At 39.3% G+C, this 19,525-nt stretch overlaps 2 protein-coding genes across 2 annotated transcripts in view; both read right to left on the bottom strand.

Annotated features, from left to right (window-relative positions):
- stoml1 (stomatin (EPB72)-like 1) overlaps positions 1–962 on the bottom strand; it is a 15,478-nt gene extending 14,516 nt beyond the window's left edge. The window contains exon 1 of the mRNA XM_034176436.1: positions 933–962. The gene's annotated coding sequence lies outside the window, so the exon portion shown is untranslated. The remainder of the gene's footprint in view (positions 1–932) is intronic.
- hexa (hexosaminidase A (alpha polypeptide)) overlaps positions 1–19,525 on the bottom strand; it is a 20,120-nt gene extending 595 nt beyond the window's left edge. Inside the window, exons 1-11 of the mRNA XM_034175483.1 lie at positions 19,255–19,525; positions 18,599–18,703; positions 18,425–18,490; positions 13,456–13,502; positions 13,222–13,332; positions 13,018–13,119; positions 12,766–12,898; positions 12,483–12,663; positions 10,724–10,810; positions 10,577–10,646; positions 5,677–5,851 (exon numbers count right to left, since the gene is read on the bottom strand). Coding sequence (XP_034031374.1) covers positions 5,677–5,851; positions 10,577–10,646; positions 10,724–10,810; positions 12,483–12,663; positions 12,766–12,898; positions 13,018–13,119; positions 13,222–13,332; positions 13,456–13,502; positions 18,425–18,490; positions 18,599–18,703; positions 19,255–19,525 — 1,348 coding nt within the window. The remainder of the gene's footprint in view (positions 1–5,676; positions 5,852–10,576; positions 10,647–10,723; positions 10,811–12,482; positions 12,664–12,765; positions 12,899–13,017; positions 13,120–13,221; positions 13,333–13,455; positions 13,503–18,424; positions 18,491–18,598; positions 18,704–19,254) is intronic.

Below are 19,525 nucleotides of genomic sequence, written 5' to 3'. Positions count from 1 at the left end.
TGCTTCAAGTCAGCAAGGAAATTTATTAATCAAAAAATTCATCACATGATTGATGACATGTTCAACCCTATAATAGTGAAATGCATCAGCAGGTGGATTCTTAAAATTTGCTCTTCAGTTTCAATTTAATTTCAATTTATTCATTTATATAGCGCCAACTCACGACAAAGTCGCCCCATGGCGCTTTACACAATTCATAACAACACAAATTAATTTAAAATCAAAAATAAAAGCAAGAAAAGCACAATAAAAAGATAAAACAGTAGAATAAAAAGAAATTACAAAGCAAACACAAAACAAATTAAATTAATGATAAGACAGTCTAAAAAAGTGGGTCTTCAGTCTTGATTTAAAAGTCTCCTCAGACTGCCTAATAACAGCAGGTAAATCGTTCCAAAGAGTCATACCATGGGAAGAGAAGGCTCTATACCCCACAGACTTCTTGTTCATCCTCGGAACACACAGAAGCTCTGCGCCCTGCGAACGCAAGGGCCGCGCAGGTACGTAGGGCTTAACCAAGTCCGCCAAGTAGGAAGGTGCCAGTCCATGAACAATTTTATAAACCAACAATAAAACTTAAAAATCTGATCTGGCAGAAACCGGTAGCCAATGAAGGATGCCAGAATGGGAGTAATGTGGTCAAACCTTCTACTTTGTGTCAAAAGTCTGGCAGCAGAATTCTGTACCAATTGAAGTCCTCGAATGCTAGACTGCGGCAGGCCAGAAAATAAAGCATTACAATAATCCGGTCTGGAAGAAATAAACACATGTATCAAAGTCTCAGCATCAGCCATAGACAGGATGGGACGAATCCTCGCCACATTTCGCAGATGGAAGAAGGCAGTCCTTGTAATGTCTCTAATGTGGGGGCCAAAATACAATGTAGGATCAAAAAATACTCCAAGATTCCTCACTTTGTCCGTATGATGCACAACACACAAATCCAAATTAATAATTATAAATTCTTCTAATACTTATAAATTTTCTCAACTACAGCTGATCAGCATAAACTAAAACAGTGAAGTCCATAACTATTTGGACAGTGACACAATTTTTACATTTTTGCATAACAGGCTTGAAATGAAACATGTGCTTGTAGTGTAGGCTTTTAGCTTTAATTCAAAGGTGAAAAAGGTCAGAAAAATATTGCAGCAACCATTTAATTACAGACATTTTTATACATAGCACCACAATTTTCAGAGCCCATAAGTAATTAGAAAAACTAAATATAAGGATGACTCTTTGCACAAAAAGAATACATGAATTGTCGTCTTACGTTTGCCAGAAGGCACATGGGATGACTTGAGCCTATATTTGATCTGTTGTCTTGTATGCAAGCAAATATTTCTCTGTTCCACCAACCCATAAAGCCGTGACCGGTGATGCTTAAAGCCTACAGCTCCTTCAGAGTTGTGGGTATCTTGGTGGCTTCCCTTACACAGCTCATTCTTGACTCAGTTTTTGAGAACTATTATTTGTATTTCATAATGACTGATGTAAATAAAGTCCAAGACAAATTAATTTCCATGAAAAACTTCATGTAACCATCCCCTGATTTATGTAAATCAAGCTGGCTTTAAAAGTGCTGATTTTTATAAACAGTAATCCTTGTACTTAGTTTATTAGTAGGCTTTATATATATAGGCTTTAGGTATATATATATATATATATATATATATAGGCTTTAGGTATATATATATATATATATATATATATATATATATATATATATATATATATATATATATATATATATATATATATATATATTTATATATATATATATTTTATTTTTTTTTTATACGAGGTCTGTTAGAAAACTATCCGACCTTTTTATTTTTTTAAAAACTATATGGATTTGAATCATGTGCGCTTGCATCAGCCAAGCTTGAACCTTTGTCCGCATGCGTGAGTTTTTTCACGCCTGTCGGTTGCGTCATTCCCCTGTGGGCAGGCTTTGAGTGAGCACTGGTCCACAACCCTCGTCGGATTTTCATTGTCAGGGAAATGGCTGAGCAATTGGAGCAGCGCTGAATCAATTTTTTCCAGAAACTGTGAGAGACAGCCAGGTGGAAACCATTCGGAAGATTCAGATGGCTTTCGGTGAAGATACTCTGGGCGTCACACAGATTAAGGATCATTACAACCGGATTAAAGATGGCCCACAGCGGCACAGGGCGCGCCGCGCTCCGAGCGGCCATCGACAGGCTGAAATGACCAGATCATTTCCAAAGTGAAGGCTGTGTTGATCCGGGACGTCGTCTGACTTCCAGAGAAATTGTGGAAGAGGTGTACATCAGCACTTTTGCGGCACATTCCACTGTTACAGGAGATTTTGTAATGAAAGACGTGCGGAGGAATTCGTGGGTCGGGACGGAGCCGCTCATGGTGCACAACAAAAAGCACGTCCGTGTTGAAAACCATTCGGAAGATTCAGACGGCTTTCGGTGGCTTTTCAGTCGAGTGAGTATCCGAGAAATTGTGTAACAGCTGGGCATGTCACAACTTGTCCTGTGAGACTTCCAACACGGACGTGCTTTTTGTTGTGCGCCATTAGCGGCTCTGTGCCAACGCGCGAATTCCTCCGCACTTCTTTCATTACAAAATCTCCTGTAACAGTGGAATGTGCCACAAAAGTGCTGATGTCCAACTCTTCCACAATTTCTCTGGTAGTCAGATGACGTCCCGGATCAACACAGCCTTCACTTTGGAAATGATCTGGTTGTTTCAGCCTGTCGATGGCCGCTCGGAGCGCGGCGCGCCCTGCGCCACTGTGGGCCATCTTTAATCCGGTTGTAATGGTCCTTAATCTATGTGACGCCCAGAGTATCCTCACCGAAAGCCGTCTGAATCTTCAGAATGGTTTCCACCTGGCTGTCTCTCACAGTTTCTGGAAAAATTTGATTCAGCGCTGCTCCAATCGCTCAGCCATTTCCCTGACAATGAAAATCCGACGAGGGGGGTGGACCAGTGCTCACTCAAAGCCTGCCCACAGGCGAATGATGCAACCGACAGGCGTGAAAAAACTCATGCATGTGCACGAAGGTTCAAGCTTGGCTGATGCAAGCGCACGTGATTCAAATCCATATGGTTTTTGAAAAAATAAAAAGGTCAGATAGTTTTCTAACAGACCTCGTATATATATATATATATATATATATATATATATATATATATATATATATATATATATATATATATATATATATATATATATATATATATATATATATATATATGTGTGTGTGTGTGTGTGTGTGTGTGCGTGCGTGTGTGTGTGTGTGTGTGTGTGTGTGTGTGTGTGTGTGTGTTCTGGCATCCTTCCATCCCAAAATCAACCCCTGAAAGTGATATAATTAACTATAATTAATGTCGGAAAGGTTACTTTTGAAATGTAATCGGTTACAGATTACCCATTACTCTGTTACAAATGTTTTAAGTAATGTAACTATTTTAATTAGTTCATCAGAGTAAAGCAACTTATTTTATTTGATTACTTTTGATTACTTTTATAACAAATGTTTTTAACTTGAGAATCAAGCTGAAAAATCTTAAAAATATCATTTTAAACCTGGAAGTGAAGACTTCATAACAATGATTACTGTCAAACTTGTATTAAAATTTCTTGAGTATAACTTGAAATTAAAATTGCATGGTCACCTTCAGAGAACATCTGCTCCTCCCCGGCATCTCCCTGTGCCCTCTTGTTTTCTGTGCCCCAACATTCCAAACAATTCCACTTTTACAAAACTGACCATTTTGTGTAGCTGATGGATTTCTCTCAAGTCAGGGTATAAGATTTTAGCAGCTATGTAAGGTCAAAAAGTCACAAAATCTAGTGACAAAGTTGCTAAATTGACAACGAGACAGAGGTTGCTTTGCTGCGCAGTGGTTTCTCACCTATTTTCTTCTAAGCCACCTTATTAGTACCTAACAAAGGCTCAGTGTAAAGTCACTGTTTCTTCACATTGAAAGGAACCAGCTGAAGTGATTCAGGAATCTGGTGAGGATGCTCCCTGGCCAACTACTGTACCTAGGGATTTTTTTCTAGGCACATCCAACTGAGAGGAGGCTGTGGGGAAGACCCAGGACATGCTGGAGGGATTAAATTTTCCAGCTGACCTGGGAATGCCTCGGGATCCCCCAGGAAGAGATGACTTGGCTAAGGATAGGGAAGTATGGGGTGAGCTGCTTGTTGTACTGCTATCGCGAACTGGCCCCAGATGGGCGGTAGAAAATGAATTAAAGAATAATTTCTCTGTAAATGTAATAGATTACTATTACATTCATTTATTTATTAGTAATTTAATTCCGTAACTACTTACTTCCCAGGTAAGTACTGACTATAAGCACATCTTAATTATTTAATTTCAGTTCCATTGTGATGGTATGAAGAATCAAAATGACAAAAACTGAATCACTGTTCAAAGACCTATGGATTTGACTGTACTTTATCTGAGATATCACTATCTGGCTTGATGCATGTTGTATGAATCATACAACAGTAGCCAAATCCTATAAACATATGTGTACAATCTAGTCTCATGTCCCATTAAAACATTTCTTCTGAAGTAAATTGTAAAAGTCATTATTTTTCATATATATTTAAGTATTGAGAGTAAGTGATACTTTAGGTTTAACGCTGAAGCATATTAACCATCACTTGGTCCTCCAACAGCTGATTAGTTGGCTCAAGTGTGTTCAGCCAACCAAAAATAGGAAGTCTGTCAATTAACTGAACATATTTCGTGGTAATCATCTGAAATATCTACATTTCTTTCTGAAACAATGACTCATAAATAAATCTTTTACTGCCACCTAGTGGTGTAGCTTTAACAAGAAGATAAGAACATGGTGTAGGACGATAGTAAATTATAGAATAGAAAGCCTTTATTGTCATTATACACAGCAAACACAGTCTGCATAGTACAACGAGATTAGGGGGGCTGCTCCTTACCAGACAATATAACATGAATAAACAACAATATCACATAAGGAAACACGTGAAGTCCTTTGCTGAAATGTAAAATTGTGTAACATGTGGACAGTGTAAACAGTGTAGCAATTGAGAGAGTGCAAAAGGAAATGTAAAACTGTATGACAACTATAGGTGATATAATAAACAATGGAACAACTGAAAAATGTGCAAAAGCCCTGTGCTACAAATGAGATAGATATGGTGCGACTCAGTACCTAATATAGTCCGTTTTTAGTGCAGATTATTGTTCAACATGGTGATGGTTTTGGGGAAGAAACTGTCTCTGAGTCTATTTGTCCTGGCCTGTATGGACCTGTAGCGCCTGCCAGAGGGCAACAGGTTGAAGAGGTGAAAGCTGGGGTGTGTATTGTCCTTGAGAATGTTCTTGGCCCTACTAAGACAGCGGGAGGTGTAGATGGTGGAAATGGGGGCAGAGGACAGCCAATGATTTTTTGGGCAATGTTTGCTACCCTCTGCAGTCTCTTCCTGTCAGCTTCAGTGCAGCTGGAGTGCCACACTGACACTGCGTAGGTCAGCAGACTCTCTATAGTGGAGCGAAAGAAGGTCACCAGCAGGGGTGTGCTTAATTGCTCAATTGCTAATTATCAATATACACTCTATTCTGCAGGAAAACCAGAAGAACATTAAATACCACACCACTGTATAAACATCAGGTAGCACACAGGCTTTGCTCTGACCTTTAAAAGCGAGGGGCCACACGTTGTAGTAGCGGGCCCAGTTGTGCGTGGGTCCTGGCTGGTCCAAATACCATGGAGAGGCCAGAATCACCATCAGTCCTGCTTTAGTCACCCTATACATTTTGCACAGGTAACAACCGCGCTTCCACACCTCCACCACTGATGGAGACTTGAGCTGCAACACAACGCCACACAGGACACAAACTCTGATGATTGAGACACATTCTATCCATTTTAAAAGTTAACCCCACTCCCCCCAGACAAGCAGTCATTCAAAAAAACAGAAATGAGTGTAGAAGTGCATGACTGGTCATGTTGTTCATTTTAAAATATTATTGTTTAAAATGATTCTTTACTCATTTCTCACAGGGGTAAAATAACACAATGTCTTGCTCCTACTGTTTGGCTTGTGTCTGAAATCAGGATGGCTTAAATGCAGAGGGCAAAGTTCACTGGATGTATGTGTAATGACAAGTTCTTCTCACGTGAAGCGAAATGTGTGTGACTCTCAGCTTGTTATAGTGATTTTAAGTTTGAATTCATATTTATGTCATTATCAACTATATTTGCAAAGCAGAAGTTCAAATGGGTTTCTTTTTTTGACAGTTCTACAAAACGGCTTGACTGACCGAAAATAGATGGTTTTTCTTTTGATTTAAACAAAGACACCAAAACAAACAAAACTGTCATTTGACTATCAATCAATCAATCAATCAATCAATTTTTTTATATAGCGCCAAATCACAACAAACAGTTGCCCCAAGGCGCTTTATATTGTAAGGCAAGGCCATACAATAATTATGTAAAACCCCAACGGTCAAAACGACCCCCTGTGAGCAAGCACTTGGCTACAGTAGGAAGGAAAAACTCCCTTTTAACAGGAAGAAACCTCCAGCAGAACCAGGCTCAGGGAGGGGCAGTCTTCTGCTGGGACTGGTTGGGGCTGAGGGAGAGAACCAGGAAAAAGACATGCTGTGGAGGGGAGCAGAGATCGATCACTAATGATTAAATGCAGAGTGGTGCATACAGAGCAAAAGGAGAAAGAAACAGTGCATCATGGGAACCCCCCAGCAGTCTACATCTATAGCAGCATAACTAAGGGATGGTTCAGGGTCACCTGATCCAGCCCTAACTATAAGCTTTAGCAAAAAGGAAAGTTTTAAGCCTAATCTTAAAAGTAGAGAGGGTGTCTGTCTCCCTGATCTGAATTGGGAGCTGGTTCCACAGGAGAGGAGCCTGAAAGCTGAAGGCTCTGCCTCCCATTCTACTCTTACAAACCCTAGGAACTACAAGTAAGCCTGCAGTCTGAGAGCGAAGCGCTCTATTGGGGTGATATGGTACTACAAGGTCCCTAAGATAAGATGGGACCTGATTATTCAAAACCTTATAAGTAAGAAGAAGAATTTTAAATTCTATTCTAGAATTAACAGGAAGCCAATGAAGAGAGGCCAATATGGGTGAGATATGCTCTCTCCTTCTAGTCCCCGTCAGTACTCTAGCTGCAGCATTTGAATTAACTGAAGGTTTTTTAGGGAACTTTTAGGACAACCTGATAATAATGAATTACAATAGTCCAGCCTAGAGGAAATAAATGCATGAATTAGTTTTTCAGCATCACTCTGAGACAAGACCTTTCTGATTTTAGAGATATTGCGTAAATGCAAAAAAGCAGTCCTACATATTTGTTTAATATGCGCTTTGAATGACATATCCTGATCAAAAATGACTCCAAGATTTCTCACAGTATTACTAGAGGTCAGGGTAATGCCATCCAGAGTAAGGATCTGGTTAGACACCATGTTTCTAAGATTTGTGGGGCCAAGTACAATAACTTCAGTTTTATCTGAGTTTAAAAGCAGGAAATTAGAGGTCATCCATGTCTTTATGTCTGTAAGACAATCCTGCAGTTTAGCTAATTGGTGTGTGTCCTCTGGCTTCATGGATAGATAAAGCTGGGTATCATCTGCGTAACAATGAAAATTTAAGCAATACCGTCTAATAATACTGCCTAAGGGAAGCATGTATAAAGTGAATAAAATTGGTCCTAGCACAGAACCTTGTGGAACTCCATAATTAACCTTTGTCTGTGAAGAAGATTCCCCATTTACATGAGCAAATTGTAATCTATTAGACAAATATGATTCAAACCACCGCAGCGCAGTGCCTTTAATACCTATGGAATTACATAGGTATTACATTATCTCGGAATTACATCTCTGCTTTTTGCAGATGATATGATTCTGTTAGCTTCACTGCACTGGGCAGGTTTGAGGCTGAGTGTGAAGCAAACAGGATGAGGATCAGCACCTCCAAATCTGAGACCATGGTCTTCTATAAGAAAAAGGTGGATCGTGCCATCCGGGTCAGGGGAGACTTCCTGCCCCAAGTGGAGCAGTTCAAGTACACAGGACACACGTGTCCTGTCAGACAGACATGATATTCAGATCGCCTGCTGCTTGTCCACATGAACTGACGGTCTCTTTCAGCTGGGGCAGCCTGTCAATGTGCACGCTTTCCAGCCTGTTGCAAAAGTGATATATGATTTTATGTATTTCCATGTGAGGATAGCAAGCACACACATGCGCATGTCCGTCAAAACACTGTACATGTTCTGCAGCTGTGACATCCAGGACCAAAGATGTCAACAGCCGCTGCTTTTGACAGCCAGCCACACACCCTGTCCATTCAGCGCACAGAGCAAGATGGCGCCTTGCCTGTGGGGGGTGCACGAACCACACGCATGCACATGTTGCGGGGGTGGGGGGCGAAACACACACACACACGTGTTGTGGGAGGAGCCGACACTCTGGCACACCACATGTGTACTCTGCAACTCCATAGTCATGGGGGCACTTAGACAAATTTCACCGCCAGCTCGAAAGTGATCGTGTGCTGAGTATTTTCGTGCTAATAGCACGAATGGCCACACATTTTCTAAGTGCCATGTGAGCGGTGTTAGATTTTTGTGTGTATCACCTGGAATCTGGCCAACACCTGCATTTGGACAGTGACTACTTTTTAAGCAAATATTCATTTATTTATTTTATCAAAGATTGATAATTACATTCTCATTGACTGCATCTTATCAATTTTTTACTTTTTATTTTTGTATTGTTTTAACTGGGAAATTAATAAGCGATGTTGTCCTTTTGGCTCTATACAATTAATTTCATACTAGTGTGTTGCCCGTGGACATCCACTGGCTCTCGATTGGGTAGTGTTTATAAAACAAGTAACTGATATTTTTCAAGGTTGGTAATAAATAAATAAATAAATAAACCCTTTTATTTCCTGTTAATTATGTAGTTTTTTTATGTTAATTTACTGTCTTAATGTATTTATAAATTGTTTAGGTTCTTGTTATCATAGACACACTATTATTATTATTATTAGTAGTAGTAGTAGTAGTAGTAGTAGTAGTATATTTTATAATTACTTCTATTTTGTCATTTGATTTTTAAATGGACCAGAATGGAAATAAGTGGTTTCAATTCTTTCATCCATGTATTTTTTCATATATTTACAATTATATTATGTTCTTCCATTGAACTTAATAAATAAAATCACGCTCGTAGGCACTCACGCTTTTAATATAAAGATGATTTAGCGCCCCCTGCTGGAATAGCATGTTAGTCCATAATCTAAACAATGTTTGTTAATATCCGTAGTTTCTCCAAAAATTTTATTACTATCAACGTTCCGTTTTGGCACCGTTCATCCTTGACCCAAACTACATAAGCATATCAAACGGCAAATGTCAGTTATCCCAGTGGCACGCACACAGAGCTTTTAGTTTTTTCTGCATTCTGCTGCAAGCAGATGCTTTTAATTTTTAAACATGTACAGAGACCGTGTTGGAAGACATCAAAAGCAACATTCTTTTCACTCACTGAAATGACAACATGACACTTAACTAAACCAACTGAACTACAAAAACACAATAAAGACTAACAACACTGTTAAACTAACATGAACCACAATAACAACATTTAAAACTCCAAAACCCTGAACTCCCATGGTGTATCAACTTCCTGTTTCCACAGCATTCATCGTTGATGCAGTCACACGCATGCAGAGCTTTTTGTTTTTCTACATTCTACTACAAGCAAGTGCTTTTAATTTTTACACACGCACAAACAGAGAATGTGGCGGAAGACATCAAAAGCAATATTCTTTTCACTCATGGTAATGACAACATGACACAACTAAACTGACTAAACCAATCGAACTACAAAAACAATACATCAAAAACAATCACAAAACAAACACATTAAATCAATAACACTAACAATACTGTTAAACAAACATTAACTACAATAACAACATTTAAAACCCCGAACTTCTATGGTGCATCGCAGCACAATGTCCACTGTTTACTGGTTAACTAAAATTGCATATTTCTCCAAAATTATTAGTCCTATCAACTTTCCATTTTTGCAGCTTTCATCCTTGACCCAAAATACATAAGCATACTAAACAATAAATGTCATCTCTCCTTGGTTTCTGTATGACTGAAGCAATACACACACACGCATACAGAGGCCACTTGGCTATTATAATATAGATGTTTGAATGTGATGACAGTTTTTCACTATCATGTGTAATTTTATAGACTAAATAATTAATTGTATAAGTTTCAAAAAAGAATCACTACAGTTTGTGGTTATTAAAACTGATCTCATACATCTATACTTAAAATGGTAGAAAAAGACTGGATATTTATATTTATATTATATCTATATAAATATATCTATATATTTATATTTATATTTTGTGGAAAAATAAAATTGAGGTTAAAACACTGAAACTGTTCAAAGTATGAATGTGGTATGAATCAAATACATGATGCAAATATCACTGACTTGTATTTATTTTATTTATTTATTATTAGAATACTTACTGGTTTATGGTCAAACACATCTTGCCACATGATGGCTGTCTTGTTGAGAGCTGAAGTGATATTCACAATACTGGAAATAAAGACATTATTGAACGTTACATTACTGTATTAATGCTGGTGCACCAAGTTTTCATTCCTACGCCCTACTTTTCCATGTAGTATGTTTCCAGTTTGGTTAAGTCTCCTCCGAATCCCATCTTCTGCATGAACACGCGAACATCAGGGTTGGATCTCCTGTGGCACATGAGCAGTGTAGTGGAGTAAATGAACAATACATTGAAAAGGTTTTCATGCTCCTTCACTGCTGTTCACATTTTCTTATGTGACAGATCATTTTAAATGTATTTATTTTGGTTGTTGCATTTAAAAAAAACTTTAAATATCTCACACCTTTAGTTATGTATGTCCATTCATTCATATATTACCCATCACTTTGCAATGTTATACTTTTGATGCATTAGCACTGTAGTGATATTAAAAAAACGGAACTATTAAATTATATTAAAGCCTTATTATACACAATATTTTTGTGCCACTTTCACAATTATGAACAAGTTATCAGGTGAACATGTTCACAAGTAATCAGAGTACAATCAGCCATGAGTAGATTAGATTCGATTAGATAGAACTTTATTAATCCCTTGGGAAAACTCCCTCAAGGAAACTGAGGAAAGCATGACTCTTGCAAGTTCAGCCCAACTACATTTATTGTTTGTTCTTGAGATTTTGTTATTGACATTGCAAAACAGAGTCTGACAGGAAACTGCAGTCTTCTTAGCTGAAAGGGTGACACTGTATCTGGTGGGCACAAAGGTATACATGGAACATACGTGCATGTGTGCCTTTGTATGGTCACAGAGCCGCTTTGGCTTCTATGAGATTTGCTGATAGAAAGTGTTGTAGTAATACATCTGGTCCTCAACCACCCCCTACTCCCCTTACCCCAACACTTTCTCTGTTAGAAAATCCTTTGACAACTTAATGTCAGTGAAACCACTGGAAACAAACGCAACCTGATCTCACTCCATGTTCATGATGACATCACGAAAAGTGATTTAATGTATTAGTTTGTGATGCCGTCATGAAATAGAGTACACTCTAAGACATAAAACATTGAATTTAATTGATAAAGTTAAGGTCATTTTTTCCACATGACATTGTCAATTAAGGGCAAAACAATATTGTAGTTGAAATGAATTAAATCAAATGAAACATTATTACTTAAATCCCTAAAATTAATAATTGCAAGTACATTGAAAATAATAATATTAATTACATTTAAAACCCTCAAAATTTGGGGTGACACGGGGTGGGGGAGACCTTTGGGTTATGATTAGGGTTAGGATAGGGTAAAATTAGTGAGTGAAAGGTAACTGCATCATGAAAATAGAATACTTTTTGTGATGTATCACACACACACACACACACACACACACACACACACACACACACACACACACACACACACACACACACACACACACACACACACACACACACACACACACACACAAACTGTGAGACTGGGATGAGCAAATGATATCCTCCACCACCAGGGTTTTTTCTTGCATCTCTATGGCAACAGGGGAATCCCAAGCCCAAAGCCTCAGAAAAGAGTCGAGGGGTGGGGATGTCACACCTTCTGAGTTTGGGTTCAAATCCATCAGAAAAAAATTGTTGAAATGTTGAAAATATTGATAGTTATGTAACCAAAATTGGTAGGATTGCACAGTAGGTACTATTCTTTATGTTTGCCACGTTTTGTGGCCCAAATCTGACTTATTGTAGAGAAAATCATGAAATATGGTGCTCAGTCCATGTGTCCTGTGTTCCCTGTAACGTTCAGGCACAGTGAATGAGGCTTTATTAGGCAGAATAATAATCAGGTCATCTCAATTCAGCCTACCAGCATGAGTGTTCAACCTCATCACCTCCCAAGTGGATATAAGAATCAGGAAATGCCAATGCCACATCCTTAAACAGTTTGGCCAAGAACTGGTAGGTACCCCTTGATGATGGATTCACAGGACCAAATTTACCTGAAGGAGTGCCTCCTCTGTAACAGGGAGTCAACAGGTCAGGCTGCCCTGCAGGGAAAAATGAACAAAATCCATCAACTTCAGTTTAAGTGTTGCTCAGGTTCTCCATCAAAAGCCAACTTTTTGTCTCATTTTGCACTTGAATATTACCTTTCCCCCAAGATTTGGTGTGTCCAGGAGAATCAAACTCAGGAATGACCCTTATTCCTCTCAGCCTGGCATATGACACAACCCTTCTCACATCTGCTTGTGTATAAATGTGAGTTGTGGGATGGAAAGCCCCCTGAGTCAGAGCAAGTTGAGCAGTATTTTTAAACTATACCATTCCATAAAATAAAGAGAAATGTTTTTATGAGCCAGCTTATTTTGTCACACTTGTATGTGTATTAGAAGCCATCATACCTTTCTACTGAGGTTTGGAAAGGTGTGGCTCTGGTATGGGAAAGAGGGATCATCAACAATGTGCCAATGAAACACATTGAACTTATTGTACGTCATTGCATCCTAAACAGAAACACAAGCATTATTTTCACTACATTAATTATTATTAATAATGAGTATAAGTGGGATCAGTGAAACATAAGGCCTTATTGTTTAAGGTTTTACCAGCGTTCTTAGAATGGCTTGCAATGGTAAATAGTGACGTGAAGTGTCCAGCAAAATGCCCCTGTATGGAAAACGAGGGAAGTCGTGTATCTCAGTCTTGTTTACAAAAAGCTAAAAAAGAAACAGCACAAAAATTAATGAATCCATTGTGAACATTTAAAGCATTATTCAGGAAATGGTTGTGTATTTAAGAACCACTTAGGCTTTAAAGCACAGTTATGAAATTAGACTTACTCTGCCTAAATCATCTTGATACACCAGCTGACTGAACGTTTCCAGGCCTGTGCTTAAACAAAAGACTCTTAATTAAAAAGCTTATCATCAATCAATTTAGTCTATGCAAACCTCATGGATTTTGCAAAAAGGATGGAAATGTATGTGTCAGCATATATTTTAAGAAGAAGGAGGAGCATAGGGTGACATGCAAGTGTGGAGAAAGACGTACACAGTTGAACTATGCCCCATGCAGGAGAAGCATCCTAAAATAAAATGGAGACTGTAAGGTAGTAGGGGAGTAGCTGATAGGGATTTGTAAGATGACTTTGGAGATGAAGAAGAACAAAAGAGTCAGAGCTGAGCCAAGGGTCCGATGGTGGAAGTTGAAGAAAGAAAAATGATTGTGTCAAATTCAGGGAGGAGGCGAGACAGGCACTGGGTGCTGGTGAAGAGATGCTAGACAACTGGACAAATGGAAAACAATAAGAGCTGATGGTGTAATGAGAATAAGCAGGAAACTATAGTGAGGAAGAGTTTGACAGTATAGAAATGGCATAGAAAGAGAAAAGAAGATGAAAGTAGAGAGGATGACAAGGAGATACAGTGGAGGTTGAAGAGAGGTGGCAAAGACTAAAGAAAAGGCATATTGTGAGCTGTATGTGAAGTCGAATAATACATAAGTATGGTGAAAAGGACAGGCACTAATTAGTCAAACAGAAAGGTTATGATCTCACTGCATGGGCCGCGACTGTTAGAGAGTAGTTAGAGAGACAAAATCATGACAAAATACGCAAATTAGGGACAATTTTTCAGTTGGTATCGCACTGAAGTGGTACTAACAACACGCTAGCACGTCGTCCGACTGTGGGCTGAACGTCGCATGGACTGGCGGTGAAAATGGGTAAAAAAAATCACAAGTAGCCTACATAGCGTGCAAGTTCTATGCAGAACTCTTGCAAATGCCACTCCAATGAGTGCCACTCCTGCGGCCTTTGCAGGTGCAAGGTTTGCTTGTGAATGCCACACAGCACTCTCACAGACGTTAAGTGCCCCTCGCATGCCTAAAATGATGACACGTTTACAAACGAAGTGCTCAGGATGGCTGTAGACTGCTATTGTGCTGTTATATTATGTGAAAAGAGGCTGTGGAAATACCCCAGACTTCAGCCACAAGGCAAAGTCCTCTAAATAATAAAATAAAATAATAATAAATAAAAAATAAATATTAATAAATCATAGTTTAAAAAACACGAAAAAAAATGTGGACAGCACACTCACTGTCTTGTAGAGCGCCTTGGGGCAACTGTTTGTTGTGATTTGGCGCTATATAAGAAAAAAGTTGATTGATTGATTGATTGATAGAATGATCTCCATGAGCTGCATCTCATCAGTATTATTTTCCCTGCTGGATCCACTGTCCTCTCCTCCTCCCCTTATGTGATACTCCACTGCCTGGGCTCCTGGATCAGCTCGCAGTGCTCCTCAAAGTACACACGGGCTTCAGGATCCTCTGGAAGCACACCTCGATGAGCTGGAATGGCTACCCCTCCATGAATTACTGAGTATAACACAATAAAACATTAAACTTGCTTCCACTGGATTGTGTGGATCCTCTGGTGCAAGGAGGACTTGTCCAAGCCACTGACGTGTGTGCATGTTTGGGTTGATGCATAAAGCTTGCTTCCATCGAATATTGCAGCTCCTTTGGTTCCATACAGGTGTTGTCCAGCCTGATGACATGCGTGCACTGTGGGTCAGAGCCAGCCTGGCTGCAGAGCTGCATGGCTGAAGGCTGCTGGATTCACTCACCCACTTCCAGAAGCGCTGTTCCTCTCCGATTATACAAAAGTAAAAGTGTGGTCAACGCCTCACAATTTGTCTCATGTACTGCACTTTTGTACTCACAGAAACTACATCTTGAAGGATTTGAGACACCCACGAGGACTCTATGACTATGTACAGAGAAAATTTGTTCCTGCGGAATTTTTGGTTTGTTCAAAGTTCAACCAACACTAGAGCGATGCCCTGCGACTCGCACAAAGAGAATGCAACCCCCCCCCCACCCCCCACCCCCAAGAAGGCAAGCAGAAGTTTGAAAAATTTCTTACAGATGTTGTTCTCAAACTGTTCCAGCCTTGTTCTCAAACTGTTCCAGCCCTGTGACATACTAGTCAAAGGGATGTGCAGCAGGTTAGGTTGATAAAGGATTCAGATGGAAATATGCCAACAAGTGAGCAGCAGGTGTGGAGAAGGTGAAATAAATACTTTGAGAAAACAAAGAAAGGGAGAGGGAGAGAAGGTTGAATGAAGCTGAGAATGAGAATCAAGAAGTGCAAGACATTAATATACAGCTATGAAGAGTGGCAAGGCAGTTGGGCCAGATGTGGAAGCATAGAAATGTTGAGGACAGGTGGGAAGTTTTAACCATATTATCCATTAATTTTCTATACCTACTTACAACAATCAAGGCCTGGGGGGGGGATGCTATCCTACTAACAGTCATGGGGTGAGAATGGTGCACCCCCATTCACACACACACCCCTATGATCAATTTAAAGTTTCCACTTCACCTAACCTGCACATCTTTAGAAGTGGGAGGAAGACAGAGCATTCAGAGAGAATGTGCATGAACACGGGGAGAACATGCAAACTCCACACACTCAAAAAAATTACTCATTGGATGAACTCAATTCAACTGTGTGCAGGATTTCCATCTAATAAATATATGTAGCCCCAACTCAAAAAAGGCACATGCATGCAAGATCATTTAATTGGGACTACATATATTTATTACATGGAAATCCAATGCAATTAATCAGTTTTTTGAATGCACGGAAAGGACCAGGCAGGAAAGTGATCCCATGACCTTCTTGCTGTGAGCCATAAGTGCTAACCACTAAGCCACTGTGCCACCCTTTTAAGCATATTGTTTAATAAAATATTGGATAGTGAAAGTATGCCTGAGGACTGAAGGAACAAGCATTGGTATCAATTTTCAAAATAAGGATAATGTGCAGAGTTCTAGTAACTACAAAGGAATAAAGGTGATCAGCTACAACATGAAGTTATCAGAAAGAGCTATAAGCTGAACAGAGAGGTGATGGTTTGTGAACAGCAATATGGGTGTATGCCCAGAAAGATCAATACAGTTGTGCCGTTTACTTTAAGACTGTCGATGGACATGTCTCGGAAAGGCCAGAAAGAGTTGCAGTGCATGTTTGTAGGTTTAGAGAATGCTTATGACAGGGTGCTGAAAGAGGTGTTGTGATATTGTGTGACCAGGTGGACAGTGAAAAAGACGTATGTGAGGGTGATTCAAGATATGCAGTACAGCGTGACAGTGGTGACTTATGCCATAGGAATGAGAGAAAGGTTTAGTATGTCAGTGGGATTGCATCAAGTATCAACTCTGAACCCTTTCTTGCTCATAATTGTGATGGACAGGTTTATATAGGAAATTATACAGATGCTTCTATGGTCCATGATGCGTGCTGATGACATCATGCAGTCTTAGAGAGGTGGAGATAAGCAGTGGAGAGAAGGGGAATGAAAGTCAGTCACAGGAACATGAGCTACATGTATGAGATTGGGAGGTCAGGCCAGGTCTGGTGTCAAGCATTGCACCATTCATCACACTACAGAACCATCTTGGATCCTGGATAGAAACCACCCAGGCAGACAACTGGTCCATCCCAACTTCTCAAAAGTAGCTATTAATATATGGCAGGCAGGAGAAATGTGGGCACCCTCTTGACCTTCTCCACACTAAAAAAAAAAAAGGGCTCATTGGATGAACTCAATTCAGTTATGTGCAGGATTTCCATCTAATAAATATATGTAGCCCCAACTCAAATAAAGCACATCCATGCAATAACATTTAATTTAATTTAGTTGAGACTACATATATTTATTACATGGAAATCCAATCAATGAGTCAGTTTTTTGAGTGCAGTTGCAGGGATGCCTAGAAAAACATGTCCCATACCCAAATGTCAAAGCTGACATTTCCTCACAATGCAAGTGACATCTTAGACTCCCTCAGTAAGCATTAGTTTAACACAGTCATTCCAGTGATCCAAAGAGACCTAAAGACATCCAGCTGTCATCTTACATCACTGTTTAGCATCAAAGTCTCACAACCAGGTCTCAGGATCCTATAGATGTGGACTTTCATTCTCCTGCGATGGAACTAGTAACACTAAACACCTCTGTCCAGTGACTTTATGACTCCACAATGTCTTTCCATGTGTCTCTCAATCTTAAAGGCTGATGGCGCAAAGACACGAATGTCACTGTAAGTAAATGTCTACAAGTTCAACATTTTCACCACATACAGATGATGTCTGGGTCTTAGTCAAGACAACTACAAACCCAAGTAATCTGATTCCTCACTCAGCTTCTCAAGCACATCAATCAGAGCATCTCACACTCTCAGAATCAAAGACCTTGGATGTGATCAATGGTTAAATTTTTACAGGTGAAGCTAGACTTCTTGAGTTGTTGATTGAGATGGAGGGTGGTGGAATGGTGCAGTTGCAAGAAGCAGAGCTGGTGACGATTGATAAATTGATTTATGATAGAAAGGTATCTGCAAAATTGAAAAGGAAGGTTTCCAAGACAGTAGTGCAATCAGCTGTGTTGTTTGAAAGTGAGGACAGAATTAGAAATGAATCTAAGAGAGGGACAGCAGAGTTCATGGTTTGGACACAATGTGAGAGACATGAGATTGAAATGGTTTGGGCATGTGCAGAGGATGGACACGCAATATATTGGGTTAAAATGATGATGAGAATGGAGCCACTAGACAGGAGGAGAAGAGGAAGACTGATGGATGTGGTGTGGGAGGACATACTGACAAATGGTGCAACAGAAGCAGTTGTATATGACTTGGAGAAATGGTGGATCTGTTGTGGAAACCCCTAACAGGAGCAGTCCAAACAAGATGAGTCAATGAGATTCTTAATAAACAAACAAACATTGTAATCACCTCTTAGAACACCCCACACTGTTTCTGCATTGAGGACTGCATGTTGTCCTGAGACATTCAAATGATCTGGAATAATAATAACATACATTTAGAGGCTCAGGCTCAGACAGCAATCAGTGGGCACTCTGTTTCTCCTCCTTGTTCCATTTAAAATAAATATTTGTTGATACTTACATCTCTCAGAGGAGTCTGCATTCAGGTACCCGTCACAGTCATCTTGATCAACGGTGATTGACAAAGTAAATGTTTTTTCTTCACCGAAGTGCAGAGTATCATTAACTAATGGTCATAAAGTGAAGTTATTACAAAATAGTTGTCAGGGAAATATTTTGTAGTTCTGCATTCATACCATATCATACCAACACACCTTGTAACTTGCATTATTTTCAGGTATTTTGAAAACACAGTACTGTGTGGGTCTATTGTCACTGTGGGCTTTTGTACGTGGCCTTCATTGGCCAGCTGATGAACTGTCTCTACAAAGCCCATTGTTCTCATTTACATGCCAACATAACAAATGGCCAATTCAAAAAGATATTCTTTGAGCATCATTTTACTGCACCCATACAATCATAAATTTGTACATCACCTGCCACATCTACTTCTGCAGCTCAAAAGCTTGTAGCTCAAAAATCAGTTCACATAAAACTTGTGAATGGAGAAAAATAGATAGTATCCATATCCAGCTATGGCGGAAAGACTATATTTGTATATGTATTGATTATATATTATAAAAATGATTACAAAAGAAAGCAAATGTTTATAACAAGTGGCAGTGATATACTTTAACACCAACAACTGTTTTATCATTGATATACTTGTTAACTTACCAGATAAGTATCCTGGAAAAATTAAAGAAAAGTATCTCTTGAAAGCAGCATCTAGGATAGAACATCCCTGTTTTACAGCTGAATTTCTTCCATAGTTAAAGTGGAAATCTTGAGGATTCAGTGTGTATCGCTCCATTGAAGAGATTACTGTCTGTGGTAATGGCCATAGTCCTGTCACTGTGTGTATCTCAAACTGGAAAATAATTAATAACAACAACTTAAATTTCTTACTACAGGCTCGTCCAGAACTAACTGTACACATGACTTCCAT

Source organism: Thalassophryne amazonica, chromosome 8 (assembly GCF_902500255.1).
Source record: "Thalassophryne amazonica chromosome 8, fThaAma1.1, whole genome shotgun sequence".
Lineage (NCBI taxonomy): Eukaryota > Metazoa > Chordata > Actinopteri > Batrachoidiformes > Batrachoididae > Thalassophryne > Thalassophryne amazonica.
The sequence above is the reverse complement of the archived record's forward strand: the minus strand, read 5'-3'. Positions and strand labels throughout refer to the sequence as shown.